Source organism: Amphiprion ocellaris, chromosome 14 (assembly GCF_022539595.1).
Source record: "Amphiprion ocellaris isolate individual 3 ecotype Okinawa chromosome 14, ASM2253959v1, whole genome shotgun sequence".
Classification (NCBI taxonomy): Eukaryota; Metazoa; Chordata; class Actinopteri; family Pomacentridae; genus Amphiprion; species Amphiprion ocellaris.
The window spans coordinates 19,596,083-19,614,110 of record NC_072779.1 but is presented as its reverse complement, the minus strand read 5'-3'; the positions used below and the strand labels follow the sequence as shown (position 1 = coordinate 19,614,110).

General features: G+C 40.3%; 1 protein-coding gene across 5 annotated transcripts in view; it reads right to left on the bottom strand.

Annotated features, from left to right (window-relative positions):
• Positions 1-18,028, bottom strand: part of abr (ABR activator of RhoGEF and GTPase) — a 169,369-nt gene that overhangs the window by 72,946 nt on the left and 78,395 nt on the right. For 4 of the 5 annotated variants that reach the window (XM_035951041.2, XM_023276341.3, XM_023276342.3 and 1 more), the window contains 4 exons: positions 16,826-17,011; positions 8,794-8,901; positions 6,292-6,352; positions 861-913 (listed from right to left, as the gene is read on the bottom strand). In XM_035951041.2, coding sequence (XP_035806934.1) covers positions 861-913; positions 6,292-6,352; positions 8,794-8,901; positions 16,826-17,011 — 408 coding nt within the window. Of the gene's footprint in view, positions 1-860; positions 914-5,923; positions 5,994-6,291; positions 6,353-8,793; positions 8,902-16,825; positions 17,012-18,028 lie in introns of those variants that run through there. The other variant, XM_035951042.2, reaches the window with a different exon arrangement.

The window sequence follows — 18,028 nt, the reverse complement described above, 5'->3', positions numbered from 1 at the left end:
TGACCCAAAATTTTTGAACAGTAGTGTCTGTGCAAGTCAAACTTCTGCTCTCAAGTGCAATTTGTTCACTGATTTATGTGGTGCCATTAAAAAAGTTCTGGGATTTCTCTAGGAAAAATGGTGGTGCACGTGTAACATATGCAAGCGCAAAGGATGTTCAACGTCCTTGAGTATGCAAGAGTTTGTTAAGGTCTACATGATGTAAATCTGTCGTCTGGCCAAGTCTGTCAGAGTCCACGCAAAACTACGTGAACCTCCACGTGCAGTTAAAATTTGTGTCTGCACAGACAGTCTGAGTGGTGACTACGTTATAAGGGCAGTAGTGTGCATATGTAATCCATAGGCACCAATCTATTACACATGTGCAGATTGAGGAAAAACCATTAGGTAACATATTAACAACAGCTGTCCATGCACTCATTCACAAGGGAGTATCATTGAAACCTCAACTGTCACATCACACTATCAACCATGGGACCTGTATTATACTAGTTTTTGTGATCTTTCCAATTCCTCCACGCTCCTTAAAATGCAACAAAACATCACATTCTATCACTTGTGGCAAGAGGGAGTGCTTGACATGCTTACATGACAGGATTTCCAGGGAGCATTACACGCATTTCCAGAGCACTTTGAGGTTTGTATCACCCAACAAGGAGACTACTTCAGCAGGATTGACAGCCAAATTTAAATAAGGAACAGATTGGATTTTCATAGACACAGTCTCAGAACGTTTTGATGGCACCTCATGTTTGCCCACATCTTGCGATGTCTCAGAAATTTCTTTCTTACATCTCAATTACCCTGTTTTTTGTTATTTTGATGAGCTAAAGCCATGTTAGAATAAGCTGTGTACTCACATGAAGGACCAGGGTGCTTCTGGTAACACGGTCAATCGGCTTGTAAAGGAGAGCTGTGGGGGAGAAAAGAGGACGGCTGTGAGTCAGTGTTTCATACATACAAGGTAATAGGAGCACACACCAGGTTACAGTTCCTCCGCTTGAACAAGGACAAACACTCCCACTCAGCTCACACAGAGTTCAGCACGGCACTTATTGTCTGACTGATGATGATGTTTAGGTTGAAATTCGGCCTAATGACAACAAGAATCCACACAGCTGAATTGACTTTTAGCAAAACACACAGCGGTTCGTAAACTCTGACCTCCCTGCAGAGGAGATGTTGAAAAGACAGTTTTCATGTGGGGGTCAAGAAAGAGTCACATTATAGTTATTTATACATGTCTCTGTGTGTTTTGTTTTATAGATTGGAGAAAGGGGAATGCAGCTTTTTCTACTACACAATGGAGGGATGCGCACACACATCTCTGTACGCAGCATGCAGTCCATCTCTGGGGTTGATTCTGCAGCCTTGCATTGGTTCTGAAGTTTCACTGGATATTGATGCTGCTATAAGACAAACTCCTGCCCACCTGATCACTGCACGTGGAGACAGTCTCTTTGAAAACACATGGATGCAAACACAAACAACACAGATGGATGGATGCATCTATAAAAAGTGAAACAAGACTGACACGTGCCCACACGCCACCGCTCTTGCCTTTAAGCCTGCACCACCTCAGCTGGCTGGTTTCCCTGGGGACGGCTTTGGAGCTGAGCTAGTGCGAACAGCAGCAGCTGACATACATGACAGCTTTAGGTGAGAAACTCCCACAGATAGGGCAGAATGGAAGATGGAGAGAAAATGGGGAAAAAAATGAGCAGGGAGGCAGGCAGCAGGAAAGATGGCACATGTGAGAACTTCTAAGAAGAAGAAGCAAACATATATATAAGAACAGAAGGGGGAGGGAGGCTGAGGAGGATCTTTCCTCTGAATTTCTTCTGTCAGACCTGGATCCCAGCAGTCATGTAATGAAATGCCAAAAATGTCCCAAGGTCTCAAAATAATAACACCACTGATGTCATGCAGTATAAAAAAATGCATAATAATGTTGCTGTGCACATGTACTGACAAAGAAAAGAAACTAAGAGGATGCAATAACTCTAAAAAAAACAATCCACAAGGGCATAAACATTTGGCAACCAGCTGACTATGTTCCACTCAGCAATCAAGCTAATCTCCATTTGTTATAGAGAAAACAACAGATTTTCAAACCAAAGGGAAGAAAAGCTAGCCAAGTGAAACAGAGAGAAGTGATGTGCCTTCTGTATGCAGGGAAGGTCGTCCCAGACAGACAGCGCTCTGCTCCCAGAGAGAGGGAGAACAGATACACTTCCCCTTGAATGTTACACTTATCTGTTTAAACCGTTCAACAATGCTCCCTTCAGCTGTACAGTAGTCCAGACATGTTATCTCTCTTCTGCTTTCCTGTTCTAGTCTTACTTTTCTCCTTTCTCCTCCTTCAACTATAAGAAAAAAAGAGAGCAGAAACCTACAGGGAACCTGTTCAGTTCTACTGATAAGGCTTGCCATATTAAACTTTATACGCACACTCTATACTCAAACATATATGCACACACACACATGCACATGCAGCTACTGTATAAGAACAAAGAGAATCTTCTAGAGGCCCTTGCTGATGCTCTTTGAAGTTTCTCCACCCCATCTGGTCATTAATAATGCGGCCCCCATCACTGGTCCTGGCTCATTGAACCAATATTGCTACCACCCGGAGGATTTACTACAGAACCTGCACTGACTGCAAGGGCAGTGAACATCTAATTATGTGTGAGTGCAGGTTTGTATTCACCTCAAGTACAGGTGCTTCAGGGAAGATTAGGTGACTTTAGGTTACCTTGGATGCAACACAAGTACTAGATGTTTGCACACTACGTGTCAGTACTTCAGCTGTCATTATGTTGGCTGTTAGACATGAATCAGTACATCAGCTGTATTGATTGTGCTCCATGTCTGAATTACTAAATGCTCTTTGAGTCTGCAATTTGGCACAGTGATACTCTGAGCTAAAAGCTAAGAATAGCATGTTCACAATGACAATGGCTGTATGCTGATGTTAAGCAGGTCTAATGATACCATGCAAGCATGCTAACATTTACTTCCCAAAGGACCATGAGTGGAGTCAAGAGGGGGCTACAGCCACCACAGACTGAAGTCTGGACATCTGTCAAAGGGCTGCACATCTACTTATAGAACTAGAGCTATGTCCAGCAACTTCTATTATTTTCGCAGAACGTCTTTGCAGAATCATTCCTCTAAAGTCTATTGTTCCCATACAGAATCACAACCAGCTCCATTCACTTACATACAAAAGTGTTTAGACTATAAAAATGTGTCTGTTTTTATATGCACATATATTGTATTGTGTACATTTTTTTTAAATAAATGAAGGCATTTCTAATTGCGCTGTGGGAGCTGTGGCAGTCTACATAAGCAAATGATAAGCGTGAGGAACCAGCAAAAGTTACTATTTGGCCTACAGCTGCTTGCCATGCAGAGAAAAAAAAATTCAAGGCATTGTGTCACCCAATAATGAATCACGGCCTCAGCCTAGCCACAGATATAAAATGGTCTTGCTATGTCTCTGCAAAGGACATTTAAGGCTGATCATAATGTCATTAGTTTTGCAGGTATGTAGCCATAAACATAATTGGAAAAATTCTGACCTCACGTTAGATGAAAAGCTAAGGGATTACAGCCTGATTCATCCACTGACAACCATGAATGTATGTACAGAGTTCCAATGCAAACCATCAAACAGTTAGTGTTTTTTACTTTTAACTTGCAGCTATTCCCCATCTCATCTCTTTGTTGATTCTAAAACAACCTGCCAACCCCAACCTTGGCTGTTTTGCACCTATGAAGCAAGCTCAGAAGTTCAAACCTCTTTTTCCCTTTCATATTTTGTTCTCTTTTTCTTTCATACAAAACATTTGAATTATACATTATATGCAAATTAATCAGATTACTTGTAAGCATCACATCCTTCATATGATATTGTATTATATGCAGTCTTTTCCTATATGTCACAATTAATACATTGGTTGTGAGTATTGTCATTGTGTGGCTTCATATGAATGAAAGCTGCTTATTCAAATGACACTGTATGCTAAAGCTCCACTAGTGACAAGTGGAACTATGTTAAACTGCATCGTCTTAAAAAAAATAAAATAAAATAAAATAAAATCTGAATCCACAGTGTCTGTCCTCATGCAGGATAACTGAGTCATCACTTCTGGAGTATCCTAATTGAGTGCATTTTCCAAACAAGGACAGAATCTGAAAAGAGAAGTTCAAAGTCTAATCAAGAGTCTGGACGAGGGAGGATGCAAAGACACAAAGAGTGAGAGAATCAGATACAGAGAGGAGGATTATTGGAAGTCGATGTCCTGTCACAGCGAGGTGCCTCTGGTCCTATTCTCAAGGTCGCCTTGATGACTTGGCTGACGGACAGACGGTTCATCTTTACTAACGAGGGGCAACTCCATGTGGGCAAAGACTTTGAAAAGGCTTCACGCGTACATTGCTTCAAGTCTACAGTTAGGACATTGGGACTGCCAGCTTTTAGCCCGCAGTATTTGGCAAGATGTTCGGCTACCAGTGCCAGGCATGAGCCGTGAAGGAGGGCGGGAAGGACAGAACAAGTTCAATAGAAGAGGCAAAATAAAAAAGGCAGAATGAAAGATAGGGAAAGGGCATTTAAGGATTAAGGAATAGAGAGAATCGGTAGCGATGCGGAGCGAGAGTCCCCATTTACATGTAAAACGCGATGTCAGATGCTTATTTGATTTAGTACTTGAGTTTCTATTTGCATCCATTCATTAACAAGCGATAGGAAGATAAAACTGTGAGCTTTCCAATATGTAAACACACCTGACAAACTGACTTATTTCAGTTAAGAATCAGCACACGTCAGTTCTTTTGGCAGGGATCCAGGTAAATTATGTGGAAAGTAAGAAAATTAATGGCAGGTAGCATCATAAAAGAAAAACAGAGGAAGAGGAAGCGGTGGCTTCGGAGATGAGGTAGAGAAATCCCTCAACTGCACTGCCAGGTAATTAAGGAACTACAGGTATAATATAAGCAGTAATCAAAGCAACTGCCTAGGGTGCTGACAAACCCTGATTGTTGAGGGAATATGAAACTATGTACTACTTAAATATCATGTAAACCTTTCCTAAAGCAAACACATTTCATCCAGAATTATATAGTGTACAGTCAGCAGCTCAGATGAGAGCGAGAATGAAATTAAAACAACAAAGACGGGTTGCGTCCTTCTCATTTACGGTGCATAAATTACCAGACACTTCACAGGTACATGCTGCTGAAAACTGACACGCATGAATACTCACCGAGCCTCTCTCAGCCAGACAAAGACACACCATTTACTCATTACATGTGCGCATCATTGCCTGATTTGGACAGCCCACAACATTTTTCTGCTTTCCTCTCAACATGAGGAGGTATAGCTGAACAGAATCCCCAAAACAACTTAAGTTTGCCAGGCACCAGCAGAGTGCAGGCACGTACCGGCTCAAGAACACACAGTGCCGATCCTCTGGTGGTAAATATTCTCCATGAGGAGCAGCCCGGGGCCAGCAGTCCTTATGCTGACTAAACGGCAGCAGAAACGTGCCCTGCTTTTAAACAAACGCACACATGGAAGATGCTGCGTGTTAACAGAGAGTTGTGTCCCAGTGAACATCAAATTCCACAAGATCGTCACTCAGCAACAACACGAACAAACTAATTTCATCCTCTCATGATGTGGGCTACAGCACAAAAGTGTACAAAAAAGCAGACATTATTTGTAAATCATGAGCATAAAGGTCCAGCTATCAATCTGACAGCTCATTAATAACTGTCCCAACTTTACCGCAAACACAGTATCTGCTGTAAAATCAAAGACGTAGATATCCTGGCTCACAGAGAAAAAGAGACACAATAAACAACGATCCAAGTTGTCTACATCAAACAGCGGCAGCTCACATCATGCAGTCGTTACCGTATGTGCAGTTACAACACAGTCTGAGGACCAGAAGCACCTCCATATCCCTCTTCTCCTCTCCTGACTCTGCTCTCCTGCTCACTGCCTCCTTTCTCAGGCATAGACAGAGAGCGACAGAGCGAGAGAGAGAGAGAGAGAGAGAGAGAGAAACAGATGGAACCAGATCGAGTGTGAGAGAGAGAGAGAGAGAGCAGCTCACACAAGCTTCCATTTGCCTCCCGAAGCCCACCACTGCATACACAAGTAGACGGCTAGGACTGGATTCTTAAAGCAGCAAGCCAGCATAGACAGACACACACTCACACATAGACACATACATACAAAGACACACATGCTCTCACACACACATAAACATGAAAACTTACCCTCCATTGAAATACTTGTGGTACATTCTTTAGAGTCTTTAGGACCTTTTACTTTGAGGTTCTGAAAGAGACAGAGAGGACTGATCAATTTAATTAATTACACACACACACAAACACACACACACAGTTTGGCGCTTGCTTGGCTGAGCCTGATTGAACTAATGAAGAAGTATAGGATCACTGCAGCAGACTGAGACAGCTAAAGGAAGCTGGATGATGCAACCTTTATAAGTTTGCCTCTCAGTAAATTCAACCACCAGCACGAAGATGAAATAATATTAGAAGACTTTAAATAAACCCTAAAATTTAAGCTTCACTTGTATACTTAACATAACAGGATATGGAGAGTTTTACATTTCTAAATGAAAGGTGACTAGTTTAAAACCTCATGTGCGCCTTCCTCTATTAAAATGCTAAACAGAGAAGGTCATAGTTTGAGCGGCAGTCCTTAAAGGAACTTTGTTTAGATGGACAGCTGTGGGCAATGTTGCTCTAAGTCAGGCAATATGTTGCTTTCACTTGTGCGATTTGGTATAACTTGTGTAATATGGTTAAGCTGTATGATATTAATTTGTGCAGTATGTTGCCAACTTGTGTTAAAGTTTTTTCGAATACCACTTAAATGTGTCTTTTTTTTAATGAAGATATAATTAAATGAATCAGAAATATAGTCTAGACATTAATGTGGTAAATGACTATTTTGGCTGAAAACGGCTGATTTTTAATGGAATATCTACATAGAGGTACAGAGGAACATTTCCAGCAACCATCAGTCCTGTGTTCTAATGCTACATTGTGGTAGCTAATGTTGCTGAAAGGCTAATTGATGATTAGAAAACCCTGGTGCAATTGTTTTAGCACATGAATAAAAGTGTGAGTTGTCATGGAAAACATGAAATTGTGTGGGTGACCCCAAATTTTTGAACGGCAGTGTATGATCACTAGTTGACTGTGACAAGTTTATGTACATATCTGTGTAAAATATATATATTCTATGCAGCAACACTAAACCGAGACAAAGTTCCCTATAGGGACAATAAAGTATATCATATCATAGTGTATCTTATTGTATTATACTGTATTGTATGTATTTTGAAGACTGACATATTAAAGTAGCTAACCCAGAGATCCCCAACACAATTTCCATCACTGTAGTATATTTTTTGCATCTATTTTTGTTCAAGGTACAGTATATTCACCAACAGAGCAGCCTCTCACAACTCTTGAGCATTATGTGGGTTCAAGTACTAAGATTTTTTATTTTTTTTTTAAAAAGGTCAAAAATCATCAGCAAGCAGACACTTTTCTACGTCTTGATCATAAAGTTCTAGACATCACCTGACAGTTTATTCATAACTATCTCAGCTTCAGGACAAACACAGCATACTAAAAATCTACTGTAGAATCAAAGATGTAGCTATCCTGGCTCAGAAAAAAAAAGACAACCAAAAAACCCCACCCCAAAACAACGCTCTAAGTTGTCTATCAAACAGCAGCAGCTCATATCATATATTTGTTACCGGATGTACAGCTACAACCCAGTCTGTGGGCCAGAAGCACCTCCATATCCATTCTCTGGCTGACTGTCACAAGTCTATGTACTCTGTATGCAAAACGTATGTTAAATACAGCAAAGCCAGTCCAAGATTTCCCTAAGGGGACATTAAAGAATATTGCATCGCACTGTATTGTAACGTAAGGATTTTTGATTGACAAAAGAGAGACTTTTTACAATGCCTTATTCAGAAATTCTCAGTGCAGCTTCCATCATTGCAGTATATATTTTTTCTCTATATTTTTGTTGTAGGCACGTTTAGAAACAGAGAACACTTAAATTACCTCCTGTGCAAATTTTGGTTGTGCAACCTCCAATAAAACAGGCATGGAAACAAGGGCAATAAGAGTGTGTTTGACATCATTAGTCACTTCTGTCACAGGCTGGCAGTTAATTAACATTTATAACACCTTCATGGCAATCAGGAAGATTGTATCACCCTACAGCAACCCTCCGCCACATCATTTCTACACCCTAAAAATATCCACTGTGCTGCAACTATATGTTTTACAGTTAACCTACAGTGGTCCAGAGCTTCCACTGGGAATGGCACTGCTCATCTTTTCAGCAGTGCACTATTAAGCTTACAGATGTTAACTCAAGCATATTTTAACACAAATAACTCAGTGTTGTCCCAGCGTTCCTCAAAATAAGACCACATTTCCCACAAACACTGCAGCTTCCTGTCAAAAAGAGGATATTTCGACTTGCCTTGCTTCTCCTCTCTTTTGCCCTACATTTGTTTTTTATTCTCTTTTTTGAAGAGGATTAACAATGATGGTTTAAGACACTTGAAACCAATGAGGTTTAGTGTCTAGTGCACTTATGAATATGTCAGATTTAACATGTTATACTGCAACACACAGCACGGAATCTAATGAATACTGCGTAGTCTCACATTTTTTCTTTTCTTTCTTGAGCCTCTGTATCATGGAGAATGAATTTACCTCAGATATCTTCTGGAACTGGATGTTGGCTTGGCTGCATTTCTCTGCCGTCTCCAGCGCCACTTTGTAGTTGTCTACAAAAGCCTTGTAAACTCCCAACTGGCTGGCCTGAAGACAAAATAAAAGACATTAAAGTAACAAGAAAGACAAAAAAAGCTTTTAGCTTTGAGAATGACACACATTTGCCGTGGCATTGTTTCGATAAGCTTCTGCAATGTCACAGCATTTATTTCTGTCCAGAGTTGCATTAATTTTCTACCAAGATCTTATATTGATAATGGGAGAGTCGGACAAAGTCTTCTCCAGCACATCCCAAAGATTCTCAGTGGGGCTGAGATCTGGACTCTTTGGAGGCCAATCCATGTGTGAAAATGATGTCTCATGCTCCCTGAACCACTCATTCACAATGTGAGCCCCATGAATCCTGGAATCGTCATCTTAGAATATGCTCGTGCCATCAGGGAAGAAAAACTCCACTGATGGACAGACCTGGTCATCCAGTATATTCAGGTAGTCAGCTGACCTCATTCTTTGGGAACATAACGTTGCTGAACCTGACCAACCCCAGATCATAACCCTAAACCCCCACAGGCTGGTAGACACTAGCCATGATGAGTGCATCACTTAATCCACCTCTCTTCTTACTCTGATGCACCCATCACTTTGGAACAGGGTAAATTTGGACTCATCAGATCACGTGACCTTCTTTCATTGCTCCAGAGTCCAACCTTTATGCTACCTTGCAAACAGAAGCCTTTTTTTTCTGGTTAGCCTCACTGATCAGTGGTTTTCTTAGAGCTACACAGCTGTTTAGACCCAATCCTTTGAGTTCCTTCGCAATTGTGCATGTGAAAATGCTCTTACTTTCACTATTAAACATGACTGTGAGTTAATTCTACTGATGATTTCCTACGATCATCTAAGAGTTTGTTCCGACCACATTTGTTCCTTGAAGATGATGGTTCACTACTATCCTTCAGGTTTTAATATGTTGGACGGTTCTTAACTCGATTTTAGTAATTTCAGAAATCACCTTAGTTGTTTTCTTTGCTTGATGCAGACCAATAATTTGACCCTTCTGAAACAGATTAACATGCTTTCCATGACAACAGGATATGTCTTCTGACATGGTTGTTTCAGAAATGAGAAGCTCCTCACTGCATCAGCTAGGGTTAAATAAGTTGTTGCTAGCTGAAACGTATTCATCAGTGCATCATTGCAATAATTATCCAATGGAAGGCTCTTACCTGTTTGCTTAATTAAATCCAAATGGTGACTTTTTTTGGATAGGCAGTGTACAAAGGTAATAGAGACTATAATAGGTTTCCGATTTAAACTGAATAGGTGAATAAACACTGGAGACCCAGTGACCAGCTGGTGTACTGCCTAATACATGTACTACTAGAACAAAAGTATGCTGTGGTAGTATATTTAAATACCAAGCAGTAAGTACACCTTGCATTCACCTTCAGTTATCGCTTACATACTTATTCGTGCCACACAATTTAATTAAAATTCATATACAGCTCTGGCAGATAAATTAATTTCAATTCTCATCAGAATCTTGCCTGAAGTGGAGGCTTGAAAACACACATACAGTCTAATCACATTCCCATAATGCTACTCCACTAGTGGCTCGGTGCAGTCCTCCTGATTGAAATAGAGTGAGTCTCTTTCCCTTTCCTCTTCCCTTCCATTAACAGCCCTCTCTGCAGCACTGTACTGTATGTGCATTGTAACACAAGCTGCAGACCAGCAGTGCATGAATATGCACCCTGCTACAGCAATGCTTGAATGCTTAGGCTGAAGAGCTGACTGCATCCTATTAAAGCAATGAGATTGGATTCAGCTGAATAGAGTGAATGAGGAGCTTGTTACTTTTGTCCTTAAACTCCTCCTATTTTCATTTCCTCTCCTTCCACTTCCCCTCTGAGTGTGAAGTGGAAAGTTGGGCTCAAGAGAGGAGGCATGAGGGAATCATCCGGCCTCGTATGTCATTTGAAAGACCTTGTAAATTAATATATTCTCAGGTAAGAATAGATGATGGAGAACATAAAACAAAAAGTTATTTTATGATGTCATTTTTAGCACAGACAGAAACGTAACATAATGACTCAAACAGACTAGAGGTCAGTCAGACAAGTGTGACCGTTTGTACGACATCTCATCGTAATTGGACTACACTTTACTATATTAAATCTCAACATTGAAAGGAGGGAGGAACTGCCATGTGTGATCACTGAATTTCTTAAGATAGAGATTTAGCAGCTCGGCTGTAAAGTGCAAACCAAGCAGAATGACGTTACGATATTTCATCAGTTCAACATGCTGCTTCGACACACTGTGACTGATATGAGCTACGTGACTTCAGGCAACCCTCCAAACAAAGTGCCTACACTTCAAACCTCAAGATCACAGGTCAAAGTGGCAGGTAGCAACTTGTGTTTGAGAGTAGAGGTTTTAAGCAGAGGATGATGAAGCAGAAAAAAAAAATCTAGAAATAGCCACTTTCTAGCTGACAAAGATGCCTGCAGATAATTTAAATGCTCACTGACGTGTTGGACAGCAGAGGGCTGCAATTCAAACCATTTCTCACAGTTTATTTTGCATACAGCTCTGAGTGAAGCACAAAACACACTGTCTGAGCTCTGTTTTAAATTTACTTTCAAGGATGTCCCTCTCTTTTAAAGCACAGTTTATATGATTATGACTGGCTAAAAACAACAAAACCAAGCACAGCAACAAATCTTGAGAGACTAGTGCTAGGAATACCAAACTGAGTTTAGCCAAGGAGTCAAATGAGTTCAATTGTTTTTCTTTGTGCACATACATTTTAATACAGTCTATTTACATCATTATGATGCAGGACTGTCCCTGAGAATGTAAAGATCCAAATTATGTAAAGTATATAATAAAAGAAGAACTTCAAATAAAATATTTCAGTAATCAGACGAACATATCTTGAACTGTGACATGAATTAGTGATATCAATATACTACACATCAGCATTCAGACTTGCTGCTGACTTGTAGAGTGAAATCCCAGCTACAGTCCATTGCACAATCAAATAATGCATCTCTATGTGCAGTATTCTCTGTTTTCAATAACAGGCCAAAGTTCCTCCTATTGCTGAAATACATCGTTCCCACTTGATCTTTAACACGCAAACTTCAGTCGGTTGAGCTCATGTGACCACTCACTGCAGAGCGCAATCAAACCAGTGAGATTTCACCACAATAGTCCCTCTAAAATGGTCCAACCACTGGCGTCTCTGTGCAGCCACAGCACAATATAGACGTAAATCAGAATTTCAAAGAGAGATTGCTCTGATGCTAAAACATTTGGACTCCTCACAGTTCAATTCAGAATGAAATACAATAATCTAGTAACAAGATTAAAACAGCAGAGCTCTGGGTCTTAAGAATAAGAATGAACAAAAGTAGGAGTTTTCTAGCAGCGCTACAAGTCTGTGCTGAGGCAGTAATATCAGGATTCTCACATGCTAATACTGAACTAAAGGTGTACAGTGTTTATCAAGTTCGCTATCTTTGATACTAACATTTGATAATTAGCGCAAAGCATAAAATACAATTGCAGGCATTTTCTTATGCACCAAAACAAATTCAAGTTTTAATGGATGACGGGGTTTATCAACAATTAAAGTTAGTACAGTTTATCTTGAGTGCGACATAAAAAATTCATGACCGAGTTTAGGCTGTATCCCCTTAGGACAATAGCAATGTATAAAACCTTGCAAATGACAATCTATCCAACAATTTGTTGGTTTTCTGACATCTCAGTCTGGACCAGAGTTTGGGTGGTCTGACTGAATGATGCAGTGATCCACAGAGCCTCACCACCGACATGGCTCAAAAGGTTATTATGTGGTGACCGTAAGTGTCAAAAGATGGAGGCATGTTTTCAAAACTGTGCTTGAAAAGTGTTTTTATGAGTCCAAACGCCCACTTAGAAACGTACCAAGTTTACACTCTTCCCACTTTATGCCTCCAGGGACTTAAATAATTTGCTTGGACAAAACCAATCTTGGCAGTCACAGGCTGCAGCTGAGCCCTCCTCTTGACTGCAAAAGGTGAGAAAACTTGGATATGTGTCTGGCTTTTCCCCCCTTTCTCTCCATTTTCTGTATCTCTGTGCCCCTGTGTTGCTGTAGTGGCCTCCATGCTGCTGATGAGGAACAGTAGGGCGTAGACCAGCTAATTACACTGCCATCTGTACTCTCACACTGCCACTCTGACTAAATGTTTTGCTGCCACACGACATGCTCATGTACGCACATATACGCAGCACAGATGGGAGCTGATGACTACACTAATAGGTGTCACTTGGCGCTGTGACTCCGGCGGTCCACAGAGAGGAGGAGGGCTGTTGAAAGGAAGCATTTAAACTACTAAGAGATCACATTTCTATACAAGAGCTGTGTTCATTTGCTCTGCTGCTAAACATAAGCTCATGGATCACTGCCCATCAGTCTGTCAGCATTGCTCACACGTTTCACAGTCTGACTGTTCAATAGAATCCTTTCTAAATAAAATGTTTATCATATCTTTACCTGTCATGCACACAAGTTTAAAGAGCCCCTATTGTGCACATTTACAGGTCTAAAATGATCTTTCTGGGGTCTGCTAAAATATGCTTACATGCTTTAATGTTCAGAAACACATGATTTTCTCTGTACTATATACTACGCATTGTTAGAACACATCTTAATACCCTTTATTTCAAACATTTTCTTTCAACTCATGTCTCCTTGTGGTCCCTTTCAAGTTCAGTCTGCTCTGATAGGCCAGCTAACCCAGCAAAAGAAAGCATTGGTTATGCACTGTAAGCTCGGGTCTTGGAGTATAAGGATGTAGCAGAAGTGGCTCTAGACAGGAAAAAACGAAGCAAAACTAAGCAGTTTGCAAACAAGCAAGGCAGTTGTTTTGGAAATCTGTTACATAGCGATGTACATAAATAACAGAAGAAAAGTCTGGTGTTCAAACAGGGTGTTTCAGGCAGGTAAGAAGCTGTTTTCTGTGTGACAGAATAACTCCCGTCAGGGTGGACTTTGGGCTTTGTAAGTTTGCAGCACTTTTACAGGCAGAAAAAACACAAACACACAAAAGGAAAGGAGAAACCCCGATGAACATAATATGGGCTCTTTAAATTTGAAGAGAAACGATCACATGAATATACCTGCAGAGCAACAGCAACACGCCATAAAGTAGGTATCATTTGAAATTTCTGGATGCGGCAAATAACTTCCGGTACAAATACCAAAACAATACTGTAACACATTATTAAATAATCAAGTAACTAATGCATTTAATTTGCACAAAATTTGAATTTAGATACATTAATACCACCTGATTTTAAACATATATTGCACATTACAACATGACTAGAAGAGGACATTACATCTCTGTGGAGCTGGGACTGGAAAATCATTACTTTTGACATTTCAGCTCATCTGTTATGTGTTTCTGTGGTAGCTATGCACTAACCAACACAAGTACAAGAGTCACTCAACCGTCTTATTACAGACGCGAAGTTCAGTCCTGGAGATTCTACAGAAATTACATCTAACAACATTTAAAACCAGATGCATCATCCTTTTCCTCCAAAGTCTTACATACATTTAGGATATATCTGTATATAAAACTTGAATATATACCCAGAGTTTTTATTGTTCCCTGTTGTTATGAACAGCCACTGAATGAACAGTAAGCTGCAACCTTCAACTAAGTAATGGTGGGTTACTGCTAATTATAACCCTGATGATATAATGTTTTAATACATCAAATGTGAACTAAAACCAAAAGATGACATCAGTCTGGCAGAGAGCCCTGTTTCACATAACAATAAACTAACCAGGTTCCTCATTATGACACTGTGGAACTGACTCAATTATTCTTACAGCATCGTGATATAAGGCTGGTTAGAGGCTGTAGTTGAGTGTGTGAACAACACATGTATGTAAATGTACTTTTACATTCGACCTAATGATAACACAGGAAAAATAGTAACAAGCTTTATGTTGAAAATAATAACAGATCTTCCATGTATTGTGTGCTGCTCCACAGAAAAGTCTAACATCTCCTCCACAGCACTGACATGAACTCTCTATTTTAATCTGTTGCGTTTTAAAAATATTTCCGGTTCCAAATCAAAGCTGCCAACCCACAGAAACAGACACTGAATCAGAGGCCAGAGGAAACAGAAATATTCTACAACTTCATACAGTCAGTTCTCCTTTTGAAAGACAAAAATAGATGCCGATGCCTTGGTTGAGCTGGCACGACACTTAGTCTTGTCCTCTAGTCAAAACAACAATGTTCTCATGTGCTCATGTCTTGGCAAAATATCACAGGATGTCTTATAATGGAACATCTGATTATCTTGCATCTGATTAGCGAGAATAAGTTACGTCTTCTAAGATCCAAAAACATGATGTAATCTTAATTGGAGACAGTAAAATCCTCCAGTATTCATGGCAGGATGCTTTTTTCTTTTCTTTTTCTTCTTTTTTTGGACTTCACAACAACTATACTCTGTCTTCTGAAATAGATGTAGTTAAAAATAGTGACAGACCAGTTCATTGACCCGTAGATTAACTGAGCCAATTAACTGCCATTCTGATGGCACAGACTGATTACTGGCCCACAAAACTGGTAAACAAAAACATACTGTATGTTACAATTAGAAATTAGTGACTCTACAGAGAGATCAAGTGTTACTAGATGAGCTAAGATAAGTCTGCAAACAGCAGCACAGCGCGTTGGACATGATATGCCTAGTGCAACAACAATATGCTATCTGCTAATAAATGCTGTTAAGTGCACAACATGACATCAGCATTATATATTATATACTAGAAAAAAATATATCAACCACTAGTTAAAAATATGCATAAACAATCATATAAAAGTATCCTGATTAAGTTTATTATAGGAGCACAGGGAATGCTTTTCAATTAGCTAATTAAAGCAGCTTAATTACTAATCATTTGTCACATTCATTTAAGGCAGCTATTGAATATGAATGGCTGTGGAATGATGCCAGTGTATAATGCAACATTTCACAAAATGATGACAAATGACAGCAATTCTAAGAGCAGAGTGGAAAAATTACACAGTTTTGGTCTCTGTTTTGTTTTTGCCATCTGTTGTTGTCGTGTGGGGCTGCCAACTTTACAGCAAAACTCTGTTGTTACCGTCAGGTGGAAGAAACTTCGAATAGCTCACTGCCACTTTTCTGACTGGAGAATCTGTTTCCAGTCCAGGAAAATTATAAACCACAATATTCTGTAACTGCCCGCCTGACACAGTGTGCCACCGCTTTTATTTCACATTTTATTTCATATTTATGTAAATCATACCAGCCACTCTGCTGCTCGCTGCACCAAATGATATTAAAACTGTTTAAATTGGAGCCTGAAGTTCATTTTTACTGACGACTGCCTCTGGATTTTACACACTAAATAGGCATTACCCTGTAAATGTAATTTCTATGTGGATTTAATTTTCCTCCTGTAAGTCCAGCTTCTTCCATCTTAGTTGAGAGGCTGTGTTACAGCATGTTGCATCAGCCTATCTACAGAATGCCACACACACACACACACACAGCGTGTTACAAATTACATTATCCACTACAAATCTGACAATGCACTGATCTAACGCACCCTGAGACTAGCTGAGGCCTGGATCCTTTTCTAATTCTGCATGCAGACACATAACAACGATGCTGTTACATTATGTACTGAGAGCACCTGTTTAAGCACCATAATCCAGTGCAAACATGACAGACCAGAGGCTACAAAATGTCTGCTAATGCTCTCAGGCTGCTGACACTGAGGCATACACAAGCACACACAGTCACTTACGCACACAAGGTCTAATTTAGTACAAGTACAAACAGTGAGAAGCCTGACAATTCCCCTTTTAACAGCCATTTACATGTACCCTGCCAGCAAATGATGGAGAGGGAAAAAAAGGCCCACACACTGTTATTTCTGGACCCACGTCAGACTCACCAGCTTCTGGAACAAATGCCCCACAGTAACTTTCTCGTCCCACTGCTGGATGCTGGGTAGGAGGGCGTCGTAGAACTCTTTGTGGATCTCGAAGATGTCCTGGATTTTGTAGAAGATGGTTTCTATCTGCTGGATGGTCAGGACGGGCTGGGAGGTTGTAGCTGTGGCCTTCAGGGGCCGCATGGGCTGGACGGGCAAGAGACAGAGACGGATTCAGTGAACACATCTCAGCTAATGAGGGGGCTATCAGGTGCGTCCATCATCATCATTTATCTATACTATGAAGCTAATAAATAGAGATAAAATGGGTTGAAGTCGTGTCTAATTTCAGAGCAGGCTGTGAGAACAACCCGGTGCAATTAATTGGCAGATCAGCGGCCTAATTGGGCCAGTCTCTGAAAGAAACAAGTTTCAATGTGTCACCCGGTAATAAACATGTAATCTTAGCCTGACTCTCTCCTCCGCTGGGATGTTTCTGACCGGGAAGATTGCACAGCAGCTCAGATAATCACAGAGATGTGTGGAGTGGTCATGGTGGGTGGGGGTGGGGAAGAGGGCTCTGAATTACAGTGAAAACAAAAGCTTTCACGTCAGTTCTCTCGTGCTAATGATGAGTCAGACTCACATTGATTGCAGAGGCCGCATGAAGGCGCATCAGACGAGCTGGCTCATTTTTAAAAAGCACCGACAATGACTGCAAACGCACACTCGATACCCACACGTGGTCTGGATACGACGGCAGAGCGGTTGACTGCAAAGTCTTTATCACATTTGACAAATGTGTTAAAGAGATGAATGAATTTGCAGACTGGTCACCCTCATGAATTCATTTTTTCATGTTATCGCTTTCATTACAGGATGTGAATAGGCTTTTAGGGGTGACTATTCGTGACATTTGGCACAATCAGTCCACGTACAGTAAAGGCAGTGAGTCTGTATTACCTTATTAAACAGAAACTTGGCCATATGTTAAATAAAATGTCTATTATTTCAGAGGACATGAAGCTATGCAACACAACTGATTAAAAAATCTTTATCTCTTATTATTTCAGCTCTGCTGATTTTACTTTAGCGCTGGTTAAAACTTGGTGGTGGTGCCTAAAAATCCTCAATGCATTAAAAACACTACTAGGAAAGGAGATCTGTTTTTCTCTTTTTAAAAAAAAAACAGCAGGTTTGTGTCTGCACTACTAACAAAAAAAA